The 24,999-nt window shown below is 31.2% G+C and overlaps 1 protein-coding gene and 1 long non-coding RNA gene across 2 annotated transcripts in view; both read right to left on the reverse strand.

Annotated features, from left to right (window-relative positions):
• Window positions 1-24,999, reverse strand: part of LOC127734681 (uncharacterized) — a 62,056-nt gene that overhangs the window by 8,541 nt on the left and 28,516 nt on the right. The gene's annotated exons all lie outside the window — the stretch shown is intronic.
• Window positions 15,616-23,092, reverse strand: LOC127734676 (homeobox protein Nkx-2.3-like). Its single transcript, XM_052244676.1, has 2 exons — window positions 22,582-23,092; window positions 15,616-16,548 (listed from the first exon to the last, which is right to left on the reverse strand). Exons 1-2 carry the CDS (start codon window positions 22,991-22,993, stop codon window positions 16,007-16,009), a joined length of 954 nt encoding a protein of 317 aa, XP_052100636.1. The 5' UTR covers window positions 22,994-23,092; the 3' UTR covers window positions 15,616-16,006.

A 24,999-nucleotide genomic window follows, 5' to 3' on the forward strand; every position in this document is an offset into this window, starting at 1 on the left:
CAACATGCCCCATTGTAGCAAGGGATTTACTATACTACCGGACGGAATTAGTACAGGAATTACCATATTTCTTTACCCCAGTCATACTTTCGGGTCTGGATTTAAATGGAAGGTAACATTAACTTGCTATACACAGACATGTTTACAGGTTTTCAGTACACAGGCACTTGTCTCTGAAATTTTTTTTTTATATAAAAGTAAATAAGTAAAAAAAAACGAAATTCGACAGAGGCTCTTCAGATGGCTGGGGCATGTTCTCAGGATGCCTGTATCCAATATAACCAGGATAGCTCTTGGATGGACGCCCCAGGGGAAGAAACCAAGAGGAAGACCCAAAACCACCTGGCGTCGAACAATTGAAGCAGACCTGAAGGAGCTTGACATGACCTTGGGAGAAGCCGAAACAAAGGCTAAAGACAGAGCTGGATGGCTAAATCTTGTGGCGACCTTATGCTCTGTCAGGAGCGAAGAGGATAGGTAGTAGTAGTAGTATAGTATATAAGTAAAACAAAATTCAGAGACAAGTGCCTGTGTTTCAGTATCTTAATACATTAAAGGACAAGCCTTATACTTTATTAGACAAGTTTTAATTTGTACTGTTATCTTGGTTCAATGTTTAATAAAAATGCTGCAAAACTAAAATTTCTCTCTAGGACGAATGCCATTATCTGTAAATTACTGCAAATTAATGGAGACCAAGACAATTTTGCATGTATCAGTCTTTCACATTTCTTAGATTGTCACATTTCTGGTTCAATTTATTAGAATGAATATTCTTTCACTAAGAGAAAAGATAACGGGACGCTCCAACCAACAAATAAGTATGAAATCATACGTAAAGCAGATCTCTGTTTACAATTTTTATCTTGGGGTTAAATATCAGTGTTGGAAGGCACTAAAAATCCAAGACTATTTCGGTGAGTTTGTCATAGAAACTTGTAAATGCGTACAAGTGTACCAAATTCAAAATTAAACTTATACTTTTTATTAAATAAAAAAGACTGCATACAATCGTATATCCAGAAATTTTCAATTATGCGAGACAAAAGAATTATCCGTAAACTTTCAAACTAAAATACTAAAAAGTGAACAATTGAGTTTTTCCTGTTAAAAGGACTCCTTTTGAGAGAAGAATGGGTTCTACCAAGTCCAATTGAATGACCCAATGCGAATTTGTTATATGCTAAAGAATACATTTGTTTCAATACCTAATAAAAAGTAGTAAAAACTACAATATATAAATATAAATATATATAGTATTCTAAATGTGAATAATTTAAAGGACAAGCGAAGGACGTTTAGATTTCAGTCACGTAACAAATAGATTTATCTGTTTTTGTTAATGTATGATACCGGTATATCATTAAAAATAAAAATATAAGTGAAAATATGATTATATCATATTTATATCTGATGTGTTTTTCTTGTAAAAAAAACTAACCGTGAATGTTTTTTTGTTGCTAACTTTTTATACTTCTAATGCATCATTCTCAACTTGTATATGTCATCTGAAGATTTGTCTCAAGTACTAAATACTATTAAAACACGCGTTGACATTCTTTGAAAACGTGAAATGATCCTTACTGCTGACAAACATCTTACATTCCTGTTTCTAGAAACGTGGAATCAGCAGTTCAGTGCTTGTGTGGCAAAAAAAAAAATGCAAACATTTTGTTTTTTAAATAGCATCTTTGATTCTGTACACGTGACAGTTGGGGTCAGTTCTAACCTCACTTTAAAACTGTCAGAATAATCTGTCATACAACTGTTCTAAACAGTTCTACCCTAGAACTGTTCTTGGAAAAAATATTTTCTCTATGCTTTTTTTAGCCATTTATTCTGCACTTTTTGTCCGTTATATTCTATGCTGTTACCCCCTCCTATTTTTTCTCGGAGCGTATTTTTATACCCGAGTTTCTCTGACATTTTACCATATTGTGTAATGATACATGCGCGTGGTTTAATATCAATGCGTAAATTTAGGCACGCGCTAAAATTTTCCATATTTTTAGCTAGGAAAAAACAACGATAAAACAAAATAAAAACACTACTAAATAATTAATCATCAAAAGTAACAACGATATACCAGAATATGTTGTTTGAAATAATGTAGCTTTGGATGAAGATAAAGTTTTAAAAAATATAGTTAAATGAGTTTTCAAAAATAAGAAAGAAAATGAATAAATATAAATAAACAAATAAACAAATAAATCAGTAATAAATAAGGATTTGTAAGATTAATAAAATATATAACAATATAAATAAATAGATGGAGCTGTATGTCCAAAACTGTTCTAGTGATAGAACTTCCAGAATCAGTTCTAGGCTAGAGAATCTGGTCTAGGTTAGAACTCTCAGAATCTGTTCCACAAAAGCAATATAACAAAAATACCGAATTCAAAGGTAAATTAAAAAAGGGAAGTTCATAAAAACTAACAAAATCAAACGTTATCAACCAACGAAACGAGTGACTTGGTAAAGGCATTTTCCGAAGATAATGGTGAATTAAACCGGGTCTTAAAGCTAGCTGAACCTCACACTTGTATGACAGATGTTTATAGTGCCGTTGTATTGACACTATTGGCTGAGGAACCCAAACAGACATGTTAGGTTAATGTGACAATAATTGGGACCCAGCAGCCTAAACTGTATAAACATACATCACAGAAATACAACACAAATGACTAAATAAATCTAACAAAGACGCCAACAAAAAAGTTTTTGTAGTTGATAGTAAATTAACAAAGACTCCGATAAAAAGACTTTTAGTGTTTATAGTTGATTGTACATACCGTATATAGTTTACACTTTCTCGATAAAGTACAAATTCAGTAAAATATAAATACAAGGGTAAACAAAATGGAAACAACACTGTAAAAAGCTCTTGCGTCCGAATTGCACCTCGATACCCACGATACGAATAAAATTGATCGTAAGCTACACTGAAATGTGTATGACTTACGGGTATTTTTACTTCAAAGTTTTTTTGTGGAAAGAGCCGCTGGCTCATTTTTGCTCAGACACCGATGACTGGTCTATGGTAAAACCGCTGCTGTCAAAAACTTTTCTAAAGGTGTCAGGAGAACTGTTCTACTGCCTGTGCTAGGAAAGTTCTACTGCCTGTGATAGGAAAGTTCTCCTGCCTGTACTAGGAAAACTCTCCTGCCTGTGCTAGGAAAGTTCTATTTAAAGTTCCTACCAGATTTTAAGAGAGGTTAGAACTGATCATGACTGTTCAAATAGGCGTTTTATATTTTTACAAAGTTTATTGCAGTATGGAAATAAAGCTACTTGAAATTCTTTTTCAAAGATGTAAGACCTTAATTGAATTCGCCTTAAGAATTTCCCCAGTCAAGAAGAACGTGCAGTGACCGGGGGTTGTTTGAATACATAGATACCCTAGTCTACATGAGCGTTTGCCTATAGCTATTTATATACTAAAAATATAGTTGAGGGACCAGTTCTTTTTTACAACTCAAGTAATTGGTACAATCAAAAACTGGCAATGAACATTTTCGCGCTAGCGTGTTTTCTGTTGGATTTTAAACAAAGAAACCTCTTTTCTGGAAGTTGTGCAATAAATAAATTTATGAGTAATGAAACAACACGATTAAGGAAATCGCAAAAGAAAATATCTTCTTATCCAACTTCTGTGTGTCTACTTCCTTCTTATATAGAACTATAGTCAACTTATATGTTTTTCGTTAATTTTTTTATACATAAACCAGGTCGTTAGTTTTTCTCGTTTTACTGTGACTTGACTGTTAGTGTTACTCTCCACCTATTGCAACTTATTCAAAATTCTGACCAAATTGCAATTTGTTTTATAAAACCAAACTGTTCAACTGGTCAGAAATTTGAACAAACTGCTGTAGAAAACCACAGTCAAGTCGTGAAAGTGCAAGGTGATAAAATAAAGCATACTTACAATCATATCAGACTTTAATTCCACTTCAATGTTATTATGAAAAATCAGTCTAACAGTTTGTATAGAAATTTTATAGCAATTCAAAATTTCTATCCATCACCTTTAGCATGACAATAACAATAACATTTCTATACAAACTGTCAGACTGATTTTTTCAGTTTGTTCAAATTTCTGACCAGCTGAACAGTTTGGTTTTATAAAACAAATTGCAATTTGGCCAGAATTTTGAATAAGTTGCAATAGGTGGAGAGCAACACTAACAGTCAAGTCACAGTAATTGTTTTACATGTGTCATTTCGGGGCCTTTTGTAGCTTACTATGCGATATGGGTTTTGCTCATTGATGAGGGCCGTACTGTGACCTAAATATATAGTTGGTAACCTTCTACTTCATTTAGTCTCTGTAGGAGAGATGTCTCATCAGTGGCATTCATACCACATCTTCTTCGTTTTATATTGTTAAGTCCTTCATATATGGCTTTGTTGTGTTTACTGGAATCAATATCGCACTTTTGGTTTTTTTGCTACCACTGGATCGAACCCTCTGCTTGTGGACTATGTATGACCCCGAGTATACCATCCGATCAGTATAGCCAGTGCTTTGGTAAAGGCGTGATTTCAATGATCTATTTAGTATGTCAATTTCCAGCCAATGTAGTATGTAATTAGACGTAGTTGACTATAGACGGTTTTAATTGATTGATTGATTGATTGGTCCGTGTTTACTTTAGACGGTTTTAACTGTTCTGTTGAGTTTTTGAAGTTTTCCAGACATTTTATTGTTTGGGATTCCAACTTTCTGGTCTTAAGGGTACAAAATGAATGGGTTTTTTTCATAAACACGCGTCGTTCACACGAATAAACGTACACTTCTTACATTTGTTTGTTTGTTTGTTTGTTTCCTTCTTTTGTTTTATATATTAAACTATCAATAATCACCATTCATTTTGTGTAGTGAACTCGCCTTGACATTAATCAATACCATTCAATATAACCGACTTTAATATATGATAAAGAAAGCTCTATTGTATTATGTCTTTCCTTTTCCTGTGATTATTTCTATTCATTGTTAACATTTTGTTTTTGGACCAACCTTATGTTTTGTTTATTTTTGAAAAATCTACAGTTTATGGCTTTAAGGTGTTTCCTTTTTATAAATGGAACAGGCGTTGGACGGATATGCTTTTGTTGTTAAATTTGATCGAAAGGAAACGTGTTTTGGCGTTTTTCAAATTTCTTTAAAAGGAAACTTTTCTTCAATAATTCATTCATTATATCAAATACGATATATTTCCTTCTTCTATATGTATGAACAAAAAAGTGATTGGAGGAATATGCCAATGAGACAGCAACCCAGCGACACAAAATTAAGTGACTTCGCTATGTTCGTTCTGAATTTTGATATTCATTAAAATTTGTATCAGTAATCAGTTTCTTCGTTAATGTATACCTAAACTATGCAACACTTAGGTCAATCATAATCGTTTATTGAAATAGATAAAACAAATAGAAAATCTTGTTTATTTCGATTTATATAAAATAATGAAAGCATAATAACTTCAACGGATATAAAGTCAGAAACAACTTGTTTTGTGCTACAAAACATGTATCTCGAAAAAGAAATCATATTCATCAAACGAAATTAAAACAGGAAATAATTTGCTTAGTTATACTAGACAGAAATCCATAATAGAATTATAATGAGCCAAGTTCTGACTTCCTTGGGTCATTTTCTTTGTAAAACATCAAAGTGGAATTGGTTAGTATGTCCCGTAGTTCTAGCAGTGGTTGTCCTTGGCTAAGGTGGGAAGATACCTCTTTGCTTTATTATAAATCTATCCGCCCCTCTATGAATTATGATGGGAACTTATTATAAGACCACATTCTTTGATATACGACTTTTGATGAGACGGATAATTAAATACCAGTAAACCAAGATACAGCTATAAGCTGTGATTAAACCAGCGATTACCACAGAGACATACAGATATTAAACATTAAAATTGTTCTTAAGACGAATTCAATTAAGATCTAATGTCTGTCAAAGGAATATTTATAATTAGATCAAGATCTCTCATTATTTCGACATCTCTGCAGATTAGCAATTTTAGCATTTCTGACATACAATTTAGAAGGTTTCTTGTTAATGCAATAATTTAGAAATGGCTTTGATGTTAAGAAACAAAAAATGGAACTCGAATTCTTTCTGTTTCCGGAATAAGTGTATATCGATAAAAAGTTTGATAATTAAATGTTTAATTGAAAAGGAAATCAGAAGTCATTTCGTTAAGATTTTGTTCCGAAAACAGTCGAAGACAAACCTTACATCCCTTTTATTAAATGGACAGATGTTAACAATATAGTATACAATCCATGTGAACATCAATTAAAGAAGAAACCCAAAAGACAATATACATGAAAGATGGATTCAGCCATATTTAGGACGAGAACGTGTTGCTGTACAAGTGAAATAGAAATAAACCATAATTTGTACTAAACTAACATGTTCGCCAATTGCAGATCTTTTGTTATTAGCATGGTATACTTACGATAAGATAAAGGTGTTTTGTAGACTATTGTTTGTCTATTGTCGTTTTTTTTTTATGCCCCACCTACGATAGTTTTTGGTCAAGGTAGTTTTTGATGAAGTTGAAGTCCAATCAACTTGAAACTTAGTACACATGTTCCCTATGATATGATCTTTCTAATTTTAATGCCAAATTAGAGTTTTGACCCCAAATTCACGGTCCACTGAACATAGAAAATGATAGTGCGAGCGGGGCATCCGTGTACTATGGACACATTCTTGTTATTCGTGATTTTATCTCTTTGACTTTTGAGTTTTGATTCTTCTTTTGGTATTTTCCGCCTCTTATTTCATATAATGAGTTATGTTTAAGTGCTAATTCTTTTAGCTTTAGTATTTCCCCCTCAAACCCTTATATCAAAAGTCAAGATTGGAAACGTCTTATTAATGATGAATTAAATAATATGCAATATGTAAGTACCGATTACCAATAACCCATTATTGTATAAAATATATGTCTTCTATTATAATCTTTTCGTTGCTGTCATAATTAGGAAACTCTTTTGACAAAAGCAATTGTTGTATTTTATTAGAATTGGAGTTTCTTGATATAGTTATTGAAGTACTGTTCTTAGTGCAGATCCATTGTAAACAAGAAAATATAATGAAAAGCAAAATAGCCACTTAAGAGATCTAAATTTTAATCAAAACATCTAATTATATTTGTAGACTTTTATACATTTAATGTTAACTTTCATATCATGAAGCATAGTTTAAACAGAACAAATAATTTATCTTGCCCCTTTAATAAATTCGCTTTTGACCCTACATATGCAATCAAACCACATATATGTGTTGTACAAGAGAGAGGCGAAGGATACCAAAGGGAAATTCAAACTCATAATTCGAAAATAAACTCACAACGTCATGGCTAAAAAAGAAAAAGACAAACAGACAAACAACAGTACACAAAACAACATAAAAAACCAAAGACTGAGCAACACGAACCCCACCAAAAATTGGGGATGATTTCGGGTGCTCCGGAAGGGTAAGCAGATCCTGCTCCACATGTGGCATCAGTCGTGTTGCTCATGAATGTAAAAACCCGGTGTTTGTATGTTAATATATGCTACCAGAAACTCTCCCTCATTATGATAGCAATTTATATAAGAAATGTTATCATGGCAATCTTTTATAGCTATGCTATAGAACATATGTCAACAGTATAAGTTTATCTTGCTATATTATAGAAAATGTCGAAAGTATAAATTTATCTTGCTATTTTATAGAAAATGTCGAAAGTATAAGTTTATCTTGCTATTTTATAGAAAATGTCGAAAGTATAAGTTTATCTTGCTATGTTATAGAAAATATCGAAAGTATAAGTTTATCTTGCTATGTTATAGAAAATATCGAAAGTATAAGTTTATCTTGCTATGTTATAGAAAATGTCGAAAGTATAAGTTTATCTTGCTATGTTATAGAAAATGTCGAAAGTATAAGTTTATCTTGCTATGTTATAGAAAATGTCGAAAGTATAAGTTTATCTTGCTATGTTATAGAAAATGTCGAAAGTATAAGTTTATCTTGCTATGTTATAGAAAATGTCGAAAGTATAAGTTTATCTTGCTATGTTATAGAAAATATCGAAAGTATAAGTTTATCTTGCTATGTTATAGAAAATGTCGAAAGTATAAGTTTATCTTGCTATGCTATAGAAAATATCGAAAGTATAAGTTTATCTTGCTATGTTATAGAAAATATCGAAAGTATAAGTTTATCTTGCTATGTTATAGAAAATATCGAAAGTATAAGTTTATCTTCCTATGTTATAGAAAATGTCGAAAGTATAAGTTTATCTTGCTATGTTATAGAAAATATCGAAAGTATAAGTTTATCTTGCTATGTTATAGAAAATGTCGAAAGTATAAGTTTATCTTGCTATGCTATAGAAAATATCGAAAGTATAAGTTTATCTTGCTATGTTATAGAAAATATCGAAAGTATAAGTTTATCTTGCTATATATGTTATAGAAAATATCGAAAGTATAAGTTTATCTTGCTATGTTATAGAAAATGTTCACAGTATAAGTTTATCTTGCTATGGTATAGAATTATATATAAGGAAAACCGACAGAAAGAAAATCAGTTATATATTACCATTATATGTACCGAAATGTCGAGTAGGATGCTTTTAAATGCTATGTTTATACTAAAGAAAGGACGATAAATAAGCTTCTCTGGCTATGCTTTCACTATGTTCACGGAATGTCGACAGTATAAGTGTTCCGTTCTAGACCAGGATAAACACTGTGAAATCCAGTATAGCTGAATATCGATAATATTTCACAAAAGTTGTGGATTTTTTTTTTTGTAGATTACTAGTTTGCGATAACGAACGAAAAAACATACGGATGAATGAATTTAATCAATTCGTCTCAAATTACCAGGACTTTATTTAAAATTCGTCAAAGTGCTGTAAAAAACAATAAAATATAGTGAAGAGTCTCGATGCACCCTAAGACTGAAATTAATATTTAAAATATGTTGACAATTCCTTTCTGAGAGCACAGTATGAAAACCACTGATGATCGTATTACACATATAAACAATGAGACAGTTTGCTTATTATAATCTGTTCACTTTTTTTTTAACTCCGACTGTTTTGTTTATTTGTTTTTTTTGTACATACATTTCAAACAAGACAATTTTTACATCGTATGACCGTGAGGGCATTCCGGTGTATTGCTGTCGGCTAGATTTCCATTACGTAACTTTCGTGTTGGGATTGTAACCGATCTATAAACATGATAAATACGCGGACATTATTGAGTGCAAAATAACATTCCTTATCGCTTGTTATAAATTCATTTTTTCAATGGATACTCCTAAAAATATTTTTTTTAGAACATAAATTAATAATATGAAAATGTTTTGTCGTTAGAAATATATATATAAGTAAAAAATCTTTAATATCAATGCACACGTACAGAAAATGTGTGTTAACGCATGCGGAAGAATATCTCAAGAACGTTTGCAATCTCCCATGCAGAGTTATCGGTCCTCGCTCTCTCTCTCAAGGACCGATAACTCTGCATGGTAGATTGAAAGTTTGGCGGGAAAATATGAATGCCTACTCAAATCCAATCTATTAGAAAAATCGAATTATTACAGAAGAGTGTCCACCATGCACTTGCACTGCACTATTATTAATATAGTAGAATAGAATGATATACAAATGGATGAAAATTATATATACATGTAACTGTAATATACAAATATTAATATAATACATAGCAAAAGCAAATCAATCTTTATCATTCGTCAGACGAAATCTAAATATTAGCTCAAAATTAGCAAAGGAAAGAGCATATCAAACTATAGTAAGACTAAAATTAGAATATTGCTGCACAGTTTGGGATCCACACACTTCAGAAAACATATACAGACTGGAACAAGTGCAAAGAAGAGCTGCACGATATACTTGCAACAGATTTCACAACACCAGCAGTGTATCTGAAATGCTTCAAAATCTAAACTAGCAAACCCTACAAGAACGCAGGCTAAAAACCAGGCTTCAAATACCAGAGTATACTGATTTGTATCACTTCAATATCATATTTATTACGGTGAGGTTGAATTCCCTGTCATTTATTTATCATCCACGCACGAACTTGTCTAAGAAAAAAAAATTATATCTATACATTAACCTCACTTTCAGGTATAGAGATGAGATTTTTTTTTCTGAGACAAGTGCTTGTGACCATCCACAAGAACTTGCAGTCATCCGATGTTCAGTACTTCAGTACTTTGATTGCATTTGTATGGGAAAGTTGAAAATCTTTACTACACTTAAGTATTAGTATTATAGTTGGTTTGTTCTTTTGTGTGTTTTTTTAGAGAAACGAGTAAACTTGACAGTACAACTTTTTACTTACATTCTATTCTCTTTTTACTATAATCAATGATTACCAATAACCAATCTACTTGATGGAAGCACTTTTATTTTCTGCTATGTGCTGATAACATTTAGAACTTTGTATTGTTGAATAGATACTATAATAAACATTTGTCAACAAGCCCTCTAAACTCGTTGACTTTTGGCTCCTACAAATGGTTGATACATCTCGGAAATCATCATGCTTACTATCAATCAGGGTTTCCGTTTTCAATAATCGTTTTTGGCGTGGTCAGATATTGCCTCTTCATTGCACCTACTCACACTGGGTTATTTTACATCTGTTGTGTTCTAAGTCCTTGCACATTGTCAAGTACTTCAAACCACCGTTAGAAAGCAGTAGTTTTCACGATTTTGAGGTTTAGATGTGTTATATTATGTGATTGCAGATGATTCTTTATTTATAATTTATTGGTTGCATGTGTTCGGTAATATTACAGATGACATTATAATAAATGTTGTACCGGAGTGTGCCAAGACGGGAGGGAGGGCTAATGAAATCAGTCATAGTTGACCTAATAAAGAAAATTTTAAAGTATGCTTTGGTAATGGTATGGGGAGTGGCAACTGAAACACGGTCAAAGTTTACATAATGACCTTTTGTGAAATGCTCATTGGTAATAGGGAAGAGGTGTGGCTACTGAAACACTGTCATAGCCGACCTAATAAAAGTCTAAATTGAGATGTCTATGTTGATAATAATTTTCTTTCCAGTAAACAACAGATTTGTATTCAAATTACCATGTTTTCCGTTTTTTAAATACTTTAATTCAAAGTTTAAGAGCGTTGCTTTATATTTCATTCTATCAGATTTCTTCTTTTGTATATTTGATTCTGTAGAAATGATCACTGTCATGTAAATAATAGTTATTCCCTTTTCGACAAGTACTTCAGTTATACATTTGTTAAGAGGTGTTTTAGAAAAGATGGTGGTAATATCGCGTTTGAAGAGGTTGATGGTGACATTCACGAATTGATTGACCTTTATATAATAGTTAATTTTTCCAAGATGAGTGTAGAGCACTTAGCTTCACAAGGGATATTTGACCACATATTGTTGACGTGATTTTGTTTTAAGTGTTGGTATTTTTTCTTTGCAAGTTCATATAAAAATGCATGAATGTTGATAATAAATAATATTTGAAGCAAATAACATGCTTTTTCAAAAGAATATCAAATTCTATCTCTTCCTCTTTTTTCGACCATTAAGACAACTGGCAAGAAAATAAGTAATTTTTTTTTATGTAGAAGTTTGTGCTCTTATGGGTTATAAGTGAGATTTAATAGTTTTTTGCATAACCTTATGTTACATCTACCGAAGCAGTTGTTTTCTAATCTTTCGAAATAGCATGTTGTGTGCTTTTTCTCGATATAATTTTGCTTTTGTCCAATGTATGGATATCCCTTCACATACACATATTATACGGGCCGGCAGTATCATATATACATTGTAACATTGAGTATTTTTATATAGATGTGTCGTTGATTTTGATAATGGAAATTTTTCGTTTTGTTTTGTTTTTAGGTGTTTCTCTCTCTCTCTCTCTCTCTCTCTCTCTCTCTCTCTCTCTCTCTCTCTCTCTCTCTCTCTCTCTCTCTCTCTTAAAGAGTTTGACATTTATTTAGTTGGTATGTTTTTAGAGTTACTTTGATTCGAATTCACACTTGGAAGTGAACCCTTTATTAACTTGTTAATAACAAAATGCAGAAGGGTATTTTTTCTGAATCTCACTTAGCATAAATAACATTCATAAAAGTGACAGAGCCATCGGGTTAGTGTCACTGCTATGCTCGTATATATTTTACAGTATGTTTTTACTTTTTCACACTATTTAGTCGGTGAGACACGTGAATTCTTGTATTTTTTCTTCAGGTTTTCTTTTATTCCCGTTGTTTAATATTACAAAATATAACCCAATGTCAATACAAACACGAACAATTGAAACTCCACTTGCATGGACAAATTTTCTTAAACTGCATGGTTATATCACAGTTATGATTAATGTTGAAAATAACTTTATAACAATTTGCATGTGGTTTTGTCGTTGTTTTTTTGTTTGTTAAATCGTCAAGATAAAAACGGCAAATACTATACGGTGATCATAAATAAACAATAAAATTCTAATAACGTTACTTAAGGTATAGTATGGGGTGTACAAATAGTGGAATTTTATAAAAGTACTTTATGGTTCTATTTACAGAAATATAATAAAAAAGTAGGTGTTGCAAACCTTAATTCTAAGCTTAAGGTTTTGAGCAAAATTCTTACATTTTCTTAGTATCATTCAAGGAGGAAGCATTATTATGTAATAAGAAGAAAATTAGTGATAGAATTTTGAGATACTAAAATTTAATTTCGGAAGAATGATTTTTCAAAATAATGTTTGGCTAGAACTACAGGAGTATCAAAGTAACTATTTTATACACACAATCAAACAGTCGTTGATCCATTGAACATGCATGTACAAGTCTGAAGCAATTCAAAGGAGACAAAGTTTAGCAAACAAATAATCACCATAACATACGCAATGTTGAAACAACAGACAATTATGCATGAATTCCAATGAAACCGAGAGTGATTGCATGTGCTACGGAAGGGTAATAAATGAGTACTTGTGTTGTTAATAAAACTTATATCTTGGTCTTACTGACATGAGTAAAGTACCGTCAAATTATTGCAACATCCCATTCTGCAAAGTTGACCTAAAACGATATTGGCTGTACTGCAAAGGTCCTTTTTGGTTTTGGTGTTCTTGCATGTATTATTTTTTTTGTTTACCAAACTTTTTGTCTCGTGCATTCCAGAAACACGTGTCGTGCACACTTAAATTTGTTTCATACGTTTATATTATATGTTGTAAACTCCAGAATTTCAAATTTCTAATTTTTCTTACTGTTATTATATATATGTATACACGTCTAAACATGAGACGAATTATATATATATATATATATATATAGTTTTCTGTTTAAGTATTAAATTTAAAATTAAGATCCATTTATTACATCGGTGATCCGTTTATTTGGCAATCGCCAATGGCAGTCAGCAGGGTTTAAGAACATTTGTTGTTCGACCTGTTAGTCAAATGAGTTTTGTTAAAATATACTTTTTCACTTTTTTGGTCTTTTGGAAAATTTTGTTTGTGCTGTATTGAGACCCCTCTAACAAGAAATTTGTTTTGCATGCACACGTATAAAAATTGCGGTTTTTATCCAACGCAATCATAGGTTTGAACGTTGTTTTCAATTTAGACTTGTTTATATTTTTTCGTTTTTGCTTGTATTATATTTGCCTTAGGGTTTGTATGATCCGTTCATCCTATTCTGACTCCTCAAAATTCAAGAGTATATCCTAAATTATCCTAAATTGAGGTAAATTGTCGGGCTTTCCAAATACCGTTTCGATTCCTAACATCACTGAAGAGACATTATTTGTCGAAATCCGGATATGGTGTACAAAAACCTTTGCACCTTTTGTTTGCGGTATATCATCTTTTCCGCAAGTTTATTGTTTTCTGTTAAGTATTAAATTCAAAATTAAGATCCATTTATTACATCGGTGATCCGTTTATTTGGCAACCGCCAATGGCAGTCAGCAGGGTTTAAGAACATTTGTTGTTCGACCTGTTAGTCAAATGCGTTTTGTTAAAATATACTTTTTCACTTTTTTGGTCTTTTGGAAAATGTTGTTTGTGCTGTATTTAGACCCCTCTAACAAGAAATTTGTTTTGCATGCACACGTATAAAAATTGCGGTTTTTATCCAACGCAATCATAGGTTTGAACGTTGTTTTCAATTTAGACTTGTTTATATATATACATGTATATATATACGTATAGGCTATATTCTATTATTATCCATAAACTTAAGCTATTTTACAATTATAATTGTATTAAAAAAATCAGTTTTTTTTTTTTTTTTTGCTACATAATTTTGTAATTTCTCGTGTGTATCATGCAAATCGAAATTTCTATCGGATGTTTCGAAAACAAGGGTCTATCGTTTCTAAACTGGTATAAAAAGTTTGAAATTTAAGTTAACGGTACAGTCTGAAAAAACAGCGGTTGTGTAATTAAAACTTTTTGAACCATTTTTGAATGTATGAAAGTACCAAATAAAAAAAAAAGAATAAACGAACTACATAAATTAAATACATTGTCATTTATTTTGTAATATAATATATAATATTTGTACAATCAACAATGACTAAATGCGAAGAAAATCATTGTTTTTTTTTTCTTAAACATTAGTACAGAAAACTCTTCTCAGATTTTTAGATGATGTCTTATTACTTAACTACTGAAAGCAGTGTCTGATGATCAACCTTTTACCTTTAACAGTTCAAAATTGGGTTTTTTTCGAACCTCTTAAAATAATTTAATATTTTATGCCGTTTTTCTTCTATTCGCGATAAGATTAACATTAATTTAGTATCATTAAATCGGGTCACGGATGGTTATTTGAAAAAAAAAGAATGTTAAAAATCTCTTTATTTCTTTCAATAAAATTGAGAATGGAAATGGGGAATGTGTCAAAGAGACAACAACCCGACCATAGAACAGACAACAGCAGAAGGTCACCAACAGGTCTTCAATGTAGCGAGAAATTCCCGCACCCGGAGGCGTCCTTCAGCTGGCCCCTAAACAAATATATATACTAGTTCAGTGATAATGAACGCCATACTAAACTCCAAATTGTACACAAGAAACTAAAATTAAAAATAATACAAGACTGACAAAGGCTAGAGGCTCCTGACTTGGGACAGGCGCAAAAATGCGGCGAGGTTAAACATGTTTATGACAATAGCCAACAGAATCTTTCATTCAATTTTTGATAGATTGTAAAAGAATTGATGGTTCATTTAGCTCTAGTCCGGTGCATCATTTGCATCTGTTTCTTAAAAAAAGTAAGAAAGTTATAGCACTTAAAAATCATTTACCCTAACGTTATACGAATCAGACTATAACACTGAAAACTTATCAGTTTAGCAATTCAAGGGCATGCTACTTTCGGTATTGTATGTCGTTGGGTTTCTGTCTCATTGTCGTTAATCCAGCATCATATACAGATATGTTTATGAAATATTTCTTATTTTCAGATCTATATATAAAATATGTAGACAACCTAGATTTCAAATAAGGACGACCCTAGATATTCTGTTTCATTGTTTCAAACTATCAAAGAAGAAATTTAAAAACAGTAATAAGAAAACATATTTTATTAGTTTTTTATGAACTCGAATTCATTTTGTTATCTCAAAGAAAGTTTTGGGAAAGCTGAGGTATCAGATATTTTAACAATGGGACTTTGCATAGAATTAAAATTAGAATTATAATATTCAATTAATATACAAAACAAATCCTCCTGTTAACGGATTCTCTCAATATAAATATCGTATTCGTTCAAATATTTGTCCAGTCCAGTCTGAACATCTAATATCAGTATCCCGGTTCAACCTTTGTTCTTTGATTTCGACCACAACAGTTATCATCACAATTAAAAATAAGTGGCAGTATCAAAAACGAACGTTTTGGCAGACTAGCGGCTATTGCACTTTGTCATGGAGTCACAATCATTGTTCTCTATTCATATAGTCACCAAGCCCTTATCCCCGGATGTTGCGATTGCTGTGACATATAACCATTCTGTTGAATCTGAGTCATCTGTGGCATTGAGGCCATGTGGCTATTCATGGAATTGTATGAAGGAGAGGAATAAACAAACGGGTTAACGTTGTATGGTGCCGAGTATGAGGGTGTGACATTCTGACCGACACACGGTTTTCCATCCCTCACTAGAACAGGAACGGAAACTCTCCTGGGTGGTTGCATATTTGAAAGTTCTAAACTTTTATCTTGACGCTGACGCTTACATTTGTATCTCCTGTTTTGAAACCAGATTTTGACTTGAGTAGAAGATAGTTTTAACAGGCTAGCTAACTGTTCTCGTTCTGGTGCAGATAAATATCTCTGCTGTTTGAAACGCCTTTCAAGTTCATACACTTGAGCTTGTGAAAATAGAACTCGTGGCTTTCTTCGGGTCCTTTGTTTTTGGATTAAATGGCACTCTCCTGGTGTTTTATCTGTAGTTTTGTTGTCTTTGTCGCTTTCTTCACAAGATGGTGACGCCGAGTGATCTACAAAGACAAAAGTAAACACTTCAAAATACGTAATTGAAAAACTTTTATTCTAAATTAATAAAACTTGCTAAGTCAGAAGCGCCGACATGAAGTACTTCTGTGCACGAGTTTGTCATCAAGTATATATTATATAATGACTTTCTGTAATTTTCGATTGTCGACAGCTAATTAAAGAACGATATATTTATGTCCCGCTACACGAGCGTCCAACAAAAACTGATTAAAAGCTACATAGTAAATTGTTTCATCAGCTTTTGTATATCTGTTTTATACCACTACTTAAATCTGCAATCTTTCTAACAAAAAATACGCTAAAATTCTAGTTGAAGTTCAGTCATTTTTTTTCATTTTTTCGAGAAACGTTTTTGCCGCAATATCATACTTTTTAACATTATATTTGTTATACAATAATCAATACAGGCAAAAATTCTCGCCGTACATTTTAAAAGTATTTCAGGGTTCAAAACGAAATTATTGTATTTTTTTTTTTTGTAATTAATTATAATGGTTATGAATATTCATTTTTTTTAACTAAAGAAAAAGAAACAAACGCCCCTTGTCTGTTTAAGTTACATCGCACTTGAAAACCCGCATGAGGTTGATACTGTATAACTGTTGCCGTTAATCATCATCAACATTCTTTTAATTCTTAACTAACCGTGTGCGTTTTAACAAAGTTGTTTTCCAGTAATTAAAACGTCTAAACAAACAGTCGGATTTGTCCTTGATTTAGCTAATTTTCGATTTCTCAAATGTTCTGCAAAATTTGAAGTTAATTCTTATGGAACAACCGAGTAAATATTTTAGTTTAATAGCGATTTTTAAAAAGACACGATTGTTAAATTAACTGGTGTAGCAATTTTTACAAGCTTTATAGTTAAAAGAAAATAAATTTGGTTTGCTATTTTCATTTCTAATCAGGGTGATATGAAATATTAATATTGGTGTTCGTAATTTTTACATTCGTGCTTTGTTCATGCCGTTTTGGGAGTACCTAGACTAAGTGTGCGGATATAAAAGACGGGAAAATAAAATCAAATGTATATTATATTATCTGTATATAACTTTGTAGACAAATATGTGACACTTTAATAAAATAAATTATTATTATCATTATCATTATTACAAAACATAATAAAGGTTTCAATTCATCACATTTTCTAGCCTTTCACTGCTTTCAATTTCAACGAGCTTTTGATTTACCAGAAACAAAATATATTATAAATATTTAATTGAATTACAAACGATAACAATCCAAAGTGATTCATTTGTTTATTAATCAGTAAATTCTCTTTTGGAAGAAAAGTGAACTTGTATTCTATGGTTGAATTGAACATTCCAGCTTTCTGTTAAATACTGGAGACAAAGTTTGAACGATAACAAAATCGAAGAGAAGGAACACAAAACTACTAAGAATTACAACTTCACAGGGCGATTTTATGTCTTATAAATAAGTTTGTTTTGTGATCTTTGTACGCTTGCCTGGTTTTGTACTCATCCATGAAGTTTGTCAGATAAGCTTTACTATGATGGGGGTATGTTTTAATAAAATGCATTTTTGTACCGTATGACCTTTCTGGTGTTTTTCTTTAACTAATTCCACGATAACCTTTAATGATACAGAGAAGTATTCTGTAGATTGTCTTATGAATTATGGGTTGGCATAATGCATTATTTTTGATGATGAAATATTTACAAATAGAAAATAGCGAAAAAAATAAATAATAAAAAATACAGAATGTTGAAATAGTGTAATCGAACAGAAAATCATAATTATAATTGTAAAGCCGTAATGTAAAACATTGTTGGGGGTCGTGTTGCTCTGAGTTTTAAGGTTTCTGTGTAGTGTTAATATGTCAAAACAGTGGATTAAATTAAATTTTTTGTCCACTTTTTTGTATTACGCGTCTGTCCTTCTTCAACTTATTAATGTGCATTGCACCTTGGGTAATTTATTTCTTTGTTTCTTCGAGTCATTTTTGACTTACTAAAACTTATCAACAAGATTATGTTCATTCTACTAATTGTGTTTTCTTTATTTTATTTCTCTTTATTAATAATTTTTGTTTATCTATTTTTGTAAATATAAATAATACATTAAATTTAAATAACATCTTCTGTTTTGAAGTAATTTGTTCCCTCGTTTAGACGGCAATAATTTAAATGAAAAAATCTTTTCGACAGTAATAGACTTAAAAAAACAAACTTTTCGACAGTAATAAACTGCAAAAAAAAATCTTGTAGGATTTTTTGTTACATTTGCAAGCTTTTACTCTCATGTTTATTAAATAGGGTTAATAAATAAATATGAAATACGCACATATTGATAAAATTATTAATTTGCATGATCAAAAGTTTTAGTTAAAATTCAATATGCTACTTTTCGAAGAAAAATGAATTCGAATGACTCCATCATCATATCAAATATAAATATATAATAGACGTTTCAAAGTTCTTATCAATCAGAAAATATCAAAGACATCTGGAAATATTAAATTGTTTATGTGAGAAAACATAGATATTGTCGGTCTATCTACCAGTAATCAACCAGAATATATCTTAAATTTCTCTTGCTAAACGGCACACTAAAATCATGGGAAGTAATGACAGAAATTCTCATGAAAACAGAGAAAAATACAAACAAATGAAAAAGGAGCTCGTGTAAGATAACATTAAAATTAAATTCAAAGCTTGACCTTGAAACTGGGGTTTGTCTCTATGACTTCGCCCGTATTTATTTTGTCCACCCATCGTGTTGTCTGTTTTCCTCGACTTAATAGTTTTTGGTTCCCCTTGGTATCAACTACTCCCGTTTCTTAAATTTGATTTTGATTTTTATTTTAAAAGCATTTCTATTTATTTCGGTATCATAGAAATATGCTAAGACTAAAGTTTTCATGTTAATTCACTCCTACACTTATCATAAATCTTTGATTTAAATACAACGCGACAATATGAGTATTTTTTGCATTAATGTAAGCACACTTTCATTTCATTTTTTTGCCTCTTTCATATATGTGAAGTTCAAACAAAATGTGAAATTGAATTATTCTGGGCACTTACATGAACTTAAATGAAAATAACGTTTCCTGAATGCAGAACTAATTTATTTTTTTTATTTTTTAAAGTCTTATCAGACGGAAATAACAAAATGAAAGTTGAAGTACTTCAACAGAACTTTATTAAAATGTAGAGAAATTTTCGTGTTTCCTTCTCTTTCAACATGTGTAAAAAACTAAGATCTATTTGTCGGAAATGTATTTGAAATTGATATAAATCAAAATTTCACACATGGTAAACGTAAAAGAAAATTAAAACTTGGACCCGTTAACTTAAACTTCCGTCACCCGCACGTCTCCTTGATTTCCTAATGATAAGATTTCAATTTAATAAAAATTGTCGAAAATGACATTTGTGGATTAAAAAGATTGAATTCAAATTTCTTAATACTGATACTGCGTTATGGGATAATACTGAACTCTTTATGTTTCATCAGGAAACCCCAGATCCTGCTTAATTTAATACATGTTGGTACAAATATCTAATTAGTAGGCTCGTTTTCCACTTCATTATTTTATCAAACTTCCATTTAACTTCCGACCGGACCGAGTAACCCAGTATTAATAACTCCATTCTAAACGATTTATATACATAGCCTTTGAACCCAATAGTTCGTGGACCGCGAGCTGTCGCATTAAAATTGTTTCCCACCGAGATTTCGATGAGGTTTACAGAGATTTAACGATAAAACTATTTCTTTGCCGTATATCTTCTGCATCATAAACGGCTGAACACATTGCAGTTTATATATACTAATAAAAATTATGAGGCATACCATTCACAAATTTATTCCAGTTGCGATTGTATCGGTTATTATTTTTCACATATTTTATATAAATCACTTTATCAGCATATCAGATCGTCCCTTGATTTTACTTCGCCGAACAAATTAGTTAGATATAGAGTGTAAAAAAAACAAACATGCATTTTTTACTCACTTTTATATCAGTTTCAGTTTCTTATTAACTTATTTTTTTGTAATACTACTGTATGTTCGGGGTTATCCTTTAAAAAGGTATTTACGTCCTTCTAATCGCTGTATTATAATTTTTCCTCACTTTTAAATAAATTACTTTAAATCTCTACGCCATGTGAATGAAGAAGGTAGAATACAGAATAAAAGAAACTGGAGATTTATTGAGATAAATAGACTATAGGGGGCTTTATGGTATGGTACAATTCCTGGCCAAACAATATCACGAATGAATAAAATTTACTGTATTTTTGGATGGATCGTGAAGAATCTTGGTTTGATCATGATTTCATTCGTTCATTCATTATGGTAATCATTTAATCTCTAAAAAAATCTTTTAAATAAAGATAAATATATGAGTTACTTTAATCTAAAAACTATTTTACTTCGAATAATAACAAGATTTATGAAGTTCAGTGAAAATCATGTGTGCAGGACATTTTTTTGCAAACTACAAGTATAACATATTATTATTCGGTAGGATATTTAAAGGTTTAGAAAGTTAAAAATAAATTCATATTTCCGTAATTTTATCAAGTCATATCCGATTTTTAATATGTTTGTTTACAATTTTGCAGCGTCAAAAGATATTTTGACCGACCTGATCGGAAATATAAACAAATCAAAGGCATTAATCCAGTGGAAGAACAGAAATTTAAGAAGTTTATGTTGTAATATACCAAAAAACTTAACAATAATTTGGGAAGAAAAGTCGGTTGAATGTAAACATCACAAAGGTCATAATCCGATCGGATTTGGACCATTAGAAATAGTGAAAATACCATTCGGAAGTATTAGCTAAAGTAATCTTGCACGATTTTTGAATTAAATATTATCAACAAGTCTTTCGGCCTTTCCCGCACTTTTGAATTAACCTTTGACTGACTTTGTATCCTTTTATTTCAGATATAACCAAAGTTGATATGATCTTAAAGTTTTGACAAAATCCATTGACAGTAAGCATTTAATAACCCGAAAGGTTCAGTAGGGATAAATATGATAAACACACACAAAATTAACTCAACTTTACAATTTTAAAACAGCATCACAAAAAGCATCAGTGTATTTTTGAATTGTAAAAAAGTCAATTTTAAAACGATAAGATTCTTCTTTAATGTTACAAAGTAGGCTGAAAAGGGGACAATTATTTCATAACAATTCACAAAAAAAAGAACTTAACAGTGGAAAATTTTTTCATAACTATTCACGACAGTACTCATCAAAATGAAGTATAGGAATAACTTTAAATATGAAAAGAATAAAAACAGAAAAATAAGTATTATTATCATTTTTAAAAATGTGTATAATTTGCTTCATTATCAGATGTAAAGTAATGATGATCGTTCTAAAAACCTGATACTCTGCATACTGTAGCAATGCGTGCTTTGATCTCAAAAACTATTAAAAATTAAACATTTCGAAACTTAATTTTCTTGTAGAACACTCAACACAAGTAAACATGGTTGAGTGAAGGTTAAGTTGGAGGTAATATATGAACCAATGCACACTATATACCCACTTATTGTGTATTGTCTTCTTGAGAAATAGCACAATATAACTTTACTGTATTTCATTCAAGACACTTACATAATGCAAGAAAACTTTTGAAATAATATTCACCACTTCTACAAAACAACAATTCCTACTTCAATGCTAATATTTTGCCAATTCTTAACCCCTTGTGCGACAAGTGTGTTGTCGTGTAAAAGAGAAGTTACAAGATTCCAAAATGTCATCCTTAAACTTCAAAGACTCTGATACTGAGCAGACCTTCTTAGGAACACTTCGAAACCCGATCATTATCAAAGCATGTTTACAAAAGAAAATTAAATTTATAGACTTTTCAGATAAGTGGGTACTTTTTACCTATTGATATTCATTAAAATCAGAAAATCAGTAAATATTCAAAAGTGGCCGTATTAAGTGGCCCTTGATAAGTATTAAGGGGATGTATGGTTCCGACATCTCCCTCTTAAGACTTATTATATTCAACTTACGGTTTTCAAGAACATCCATTTCTACTTGTTCACTTTTTGGAGTAAGCAGTTGTGTTTCTGAGGCACCTTGTTTTCCTGTTCCAGAGTCCGGGGAATCTGTATGGTATTGTCCGAGGTCATGTCTAGATGGTCCATCAGATATAGGTAATGACTGTGGCGAAAGTGTCGTATACGTCGGTTGCATCGATGACATTGGCGGTGGGGATGTATTCCCTGGATACAAACACGAAGAACTGGTTCCGATCTGATCCATTCTATAATCATAATTTCCTGACATCGGAAAACTGGCATGAGAATAGTCCAAACCGGTATGCATGTTTTGTTGGTCAGTCCAGGGTGAATTGTGGTTCATCAGTATGTTATTAACCAGAAATGGCGAAGTTAAGTTGTGATTATTTGGATACGAAGACATAGTATCCACTTAATTTTTTTTCACTTTTTAAGTTGATGACATTCGCTGTGTATGATGAGGGTTAGCCTCTAGGCCACACGTTTATCATCAACAGAAATCTGAATCGCACAGCCAATCAAAACACTCCTTCTCTCTCACCGGATGAATTACAATTTCCTGGCTTGCAATGAAAACACAGATTTGTTGTTCTATTTCCGAAAATGAGGATTTAGGAGTTTTATATTAACTGGTATTATTTTTGTTTGTGTGTTTTTGATATTATTTTACCAGATTACAGGAAAGAGTCGTTTTAATATGCATTTTGGATCACGATTTAGTCATTTTCTTTAACTTTTAACGTTTCTTCTGTTTTTATTTATTTTATTAAGATATAGAATTACGTCAAAAGTTTTAAAAATCAATTTTTTAATTTACTAATTATGATTTAAGAAAGATTTTTTGTAAGAATTTTTATTAAGAAAATATGCGGCAATGGATAACGCATTGTTTTTCCTTATCGCAGTAAGATGTTTATATCTGTTCGTGTTTAGTTTGGGTTAAAAATCATTTACTAGGAATTTGTATGTCATTTTCTCCGATAAAAACGATATACCACAGTGAAAGTAGAATCAAATAGCCTAACACTGAACCATTTACCGCCCGCAGTTTGGGGGTGGTTTTTCTCAAAGCTATGAATGTAGCAAACGTATACGTGCCTTAGCCATATTGCACGTCAGTGTGTCGCGTTTTAGTTTATAGTATTCAAACAAATTCTAGGCTTGATGTCTGCAGTTTGGCCAGAAGATTAAATACAACTATCATGGAAACAGGACAACAAATTTACTTTATTCTATAAAACATTTTTATATTTTGTGAAACTTTGATAAAAAATATAGTAAATTTAGATTCGTAATAAACAATTTTGATAAGTATGTTTTAGATGATATAAATTCTACAGAAGTATAAGAGAAAATACACTCATTTGATATGCGCTTACCACAAATCATACAGTGACACAAGATATGCTATTAAAAAGAGTTTCATGAATAATTTGTTATTGTAGTACTGTACTGTACCAACTTCGAATAAAAGTGCCTGAATATAGAATTGAGAATGGAATGTGTCTTAGAGGGAATTTCATTGTTTTCCATCTTTATTTTTTCCATTACTTTATGAGAGTTATAATCTAACAATGCTGTCGTAGATACAATTAAATGCAAAGACGTTTGTTTCTGTTAACTACATGTTTGTTGGGTTGTTGTCTCATTGAATTGTTTCCTTATACCTACTTCATCAGTTATCACCTTTATAGTATGCATGTATACATCTATATCGCTTGTCTATAAAAACATTTCAGAATTGCCACTTTCTTCGACATATGGAAAAGTGTTTATTTCTACTTTCGATTTCCATTTTCCCCATAAAAATATAAACTGTACTCATAAAATAATTGATCACATGAAAATGGATAATTATATCCGTAAATTTGTATAAACTAATTAAACATACTACTCTGTAATTGTCGCATGCATATCACATTTTATTCTTCACATGATACGATCATGTTTAGATTTAACCCATTAGGAACAATTAATGAATTAGAAATCGCTTTTCCTGATTACACTTACGATGTGCATCTACTGAATTGGTTGTAAGTTTTCGTAGGTTTGAGTTTTTTTTTATGGAAAAACCTTAGTTAGTGTCTTTAGTGCAACAAATTCAAATAATTTTTATATATAACAAACAACCGTTATATTACTATCATAGTTTGCTTACTATTAGCTCTCCGCGAGATATAGTGTTTTGTTGTTCCTGAATTAGAAATCTAGTCCGGTGGAGTATACCTGCGTTCGTTTTAGAATATTGCGTTGTTACATGTTTCATCATAATTCCATTTTTAATTACTGGCCCTATCAATAAATATCTCTTAAGACTTTCTCTTTCTACTATTTTGCAATACCAGTATTAGAGAGAACATTGTTTTCTGTAATTATTTAAGACTTTTTTTTAAATTTCTGTATAAATTA

This window comes from Mytilus californianus, unplaced genomic scaffold (assembly GCF_021869535.1).
Source record: "Mytilus californianus isolate M0D057914Y unplaced genomic scaffold, xbMytCali1.0.p SCAF_3, whole genome shotgun sequence".
NCBI classification, from domain to species: domain Eukaryota; kingdom Metazoa; phylum Mollusca; class Bivalvia; order Mytilida; family Mytilidae; genus Mytilus; species Mytilus californianus.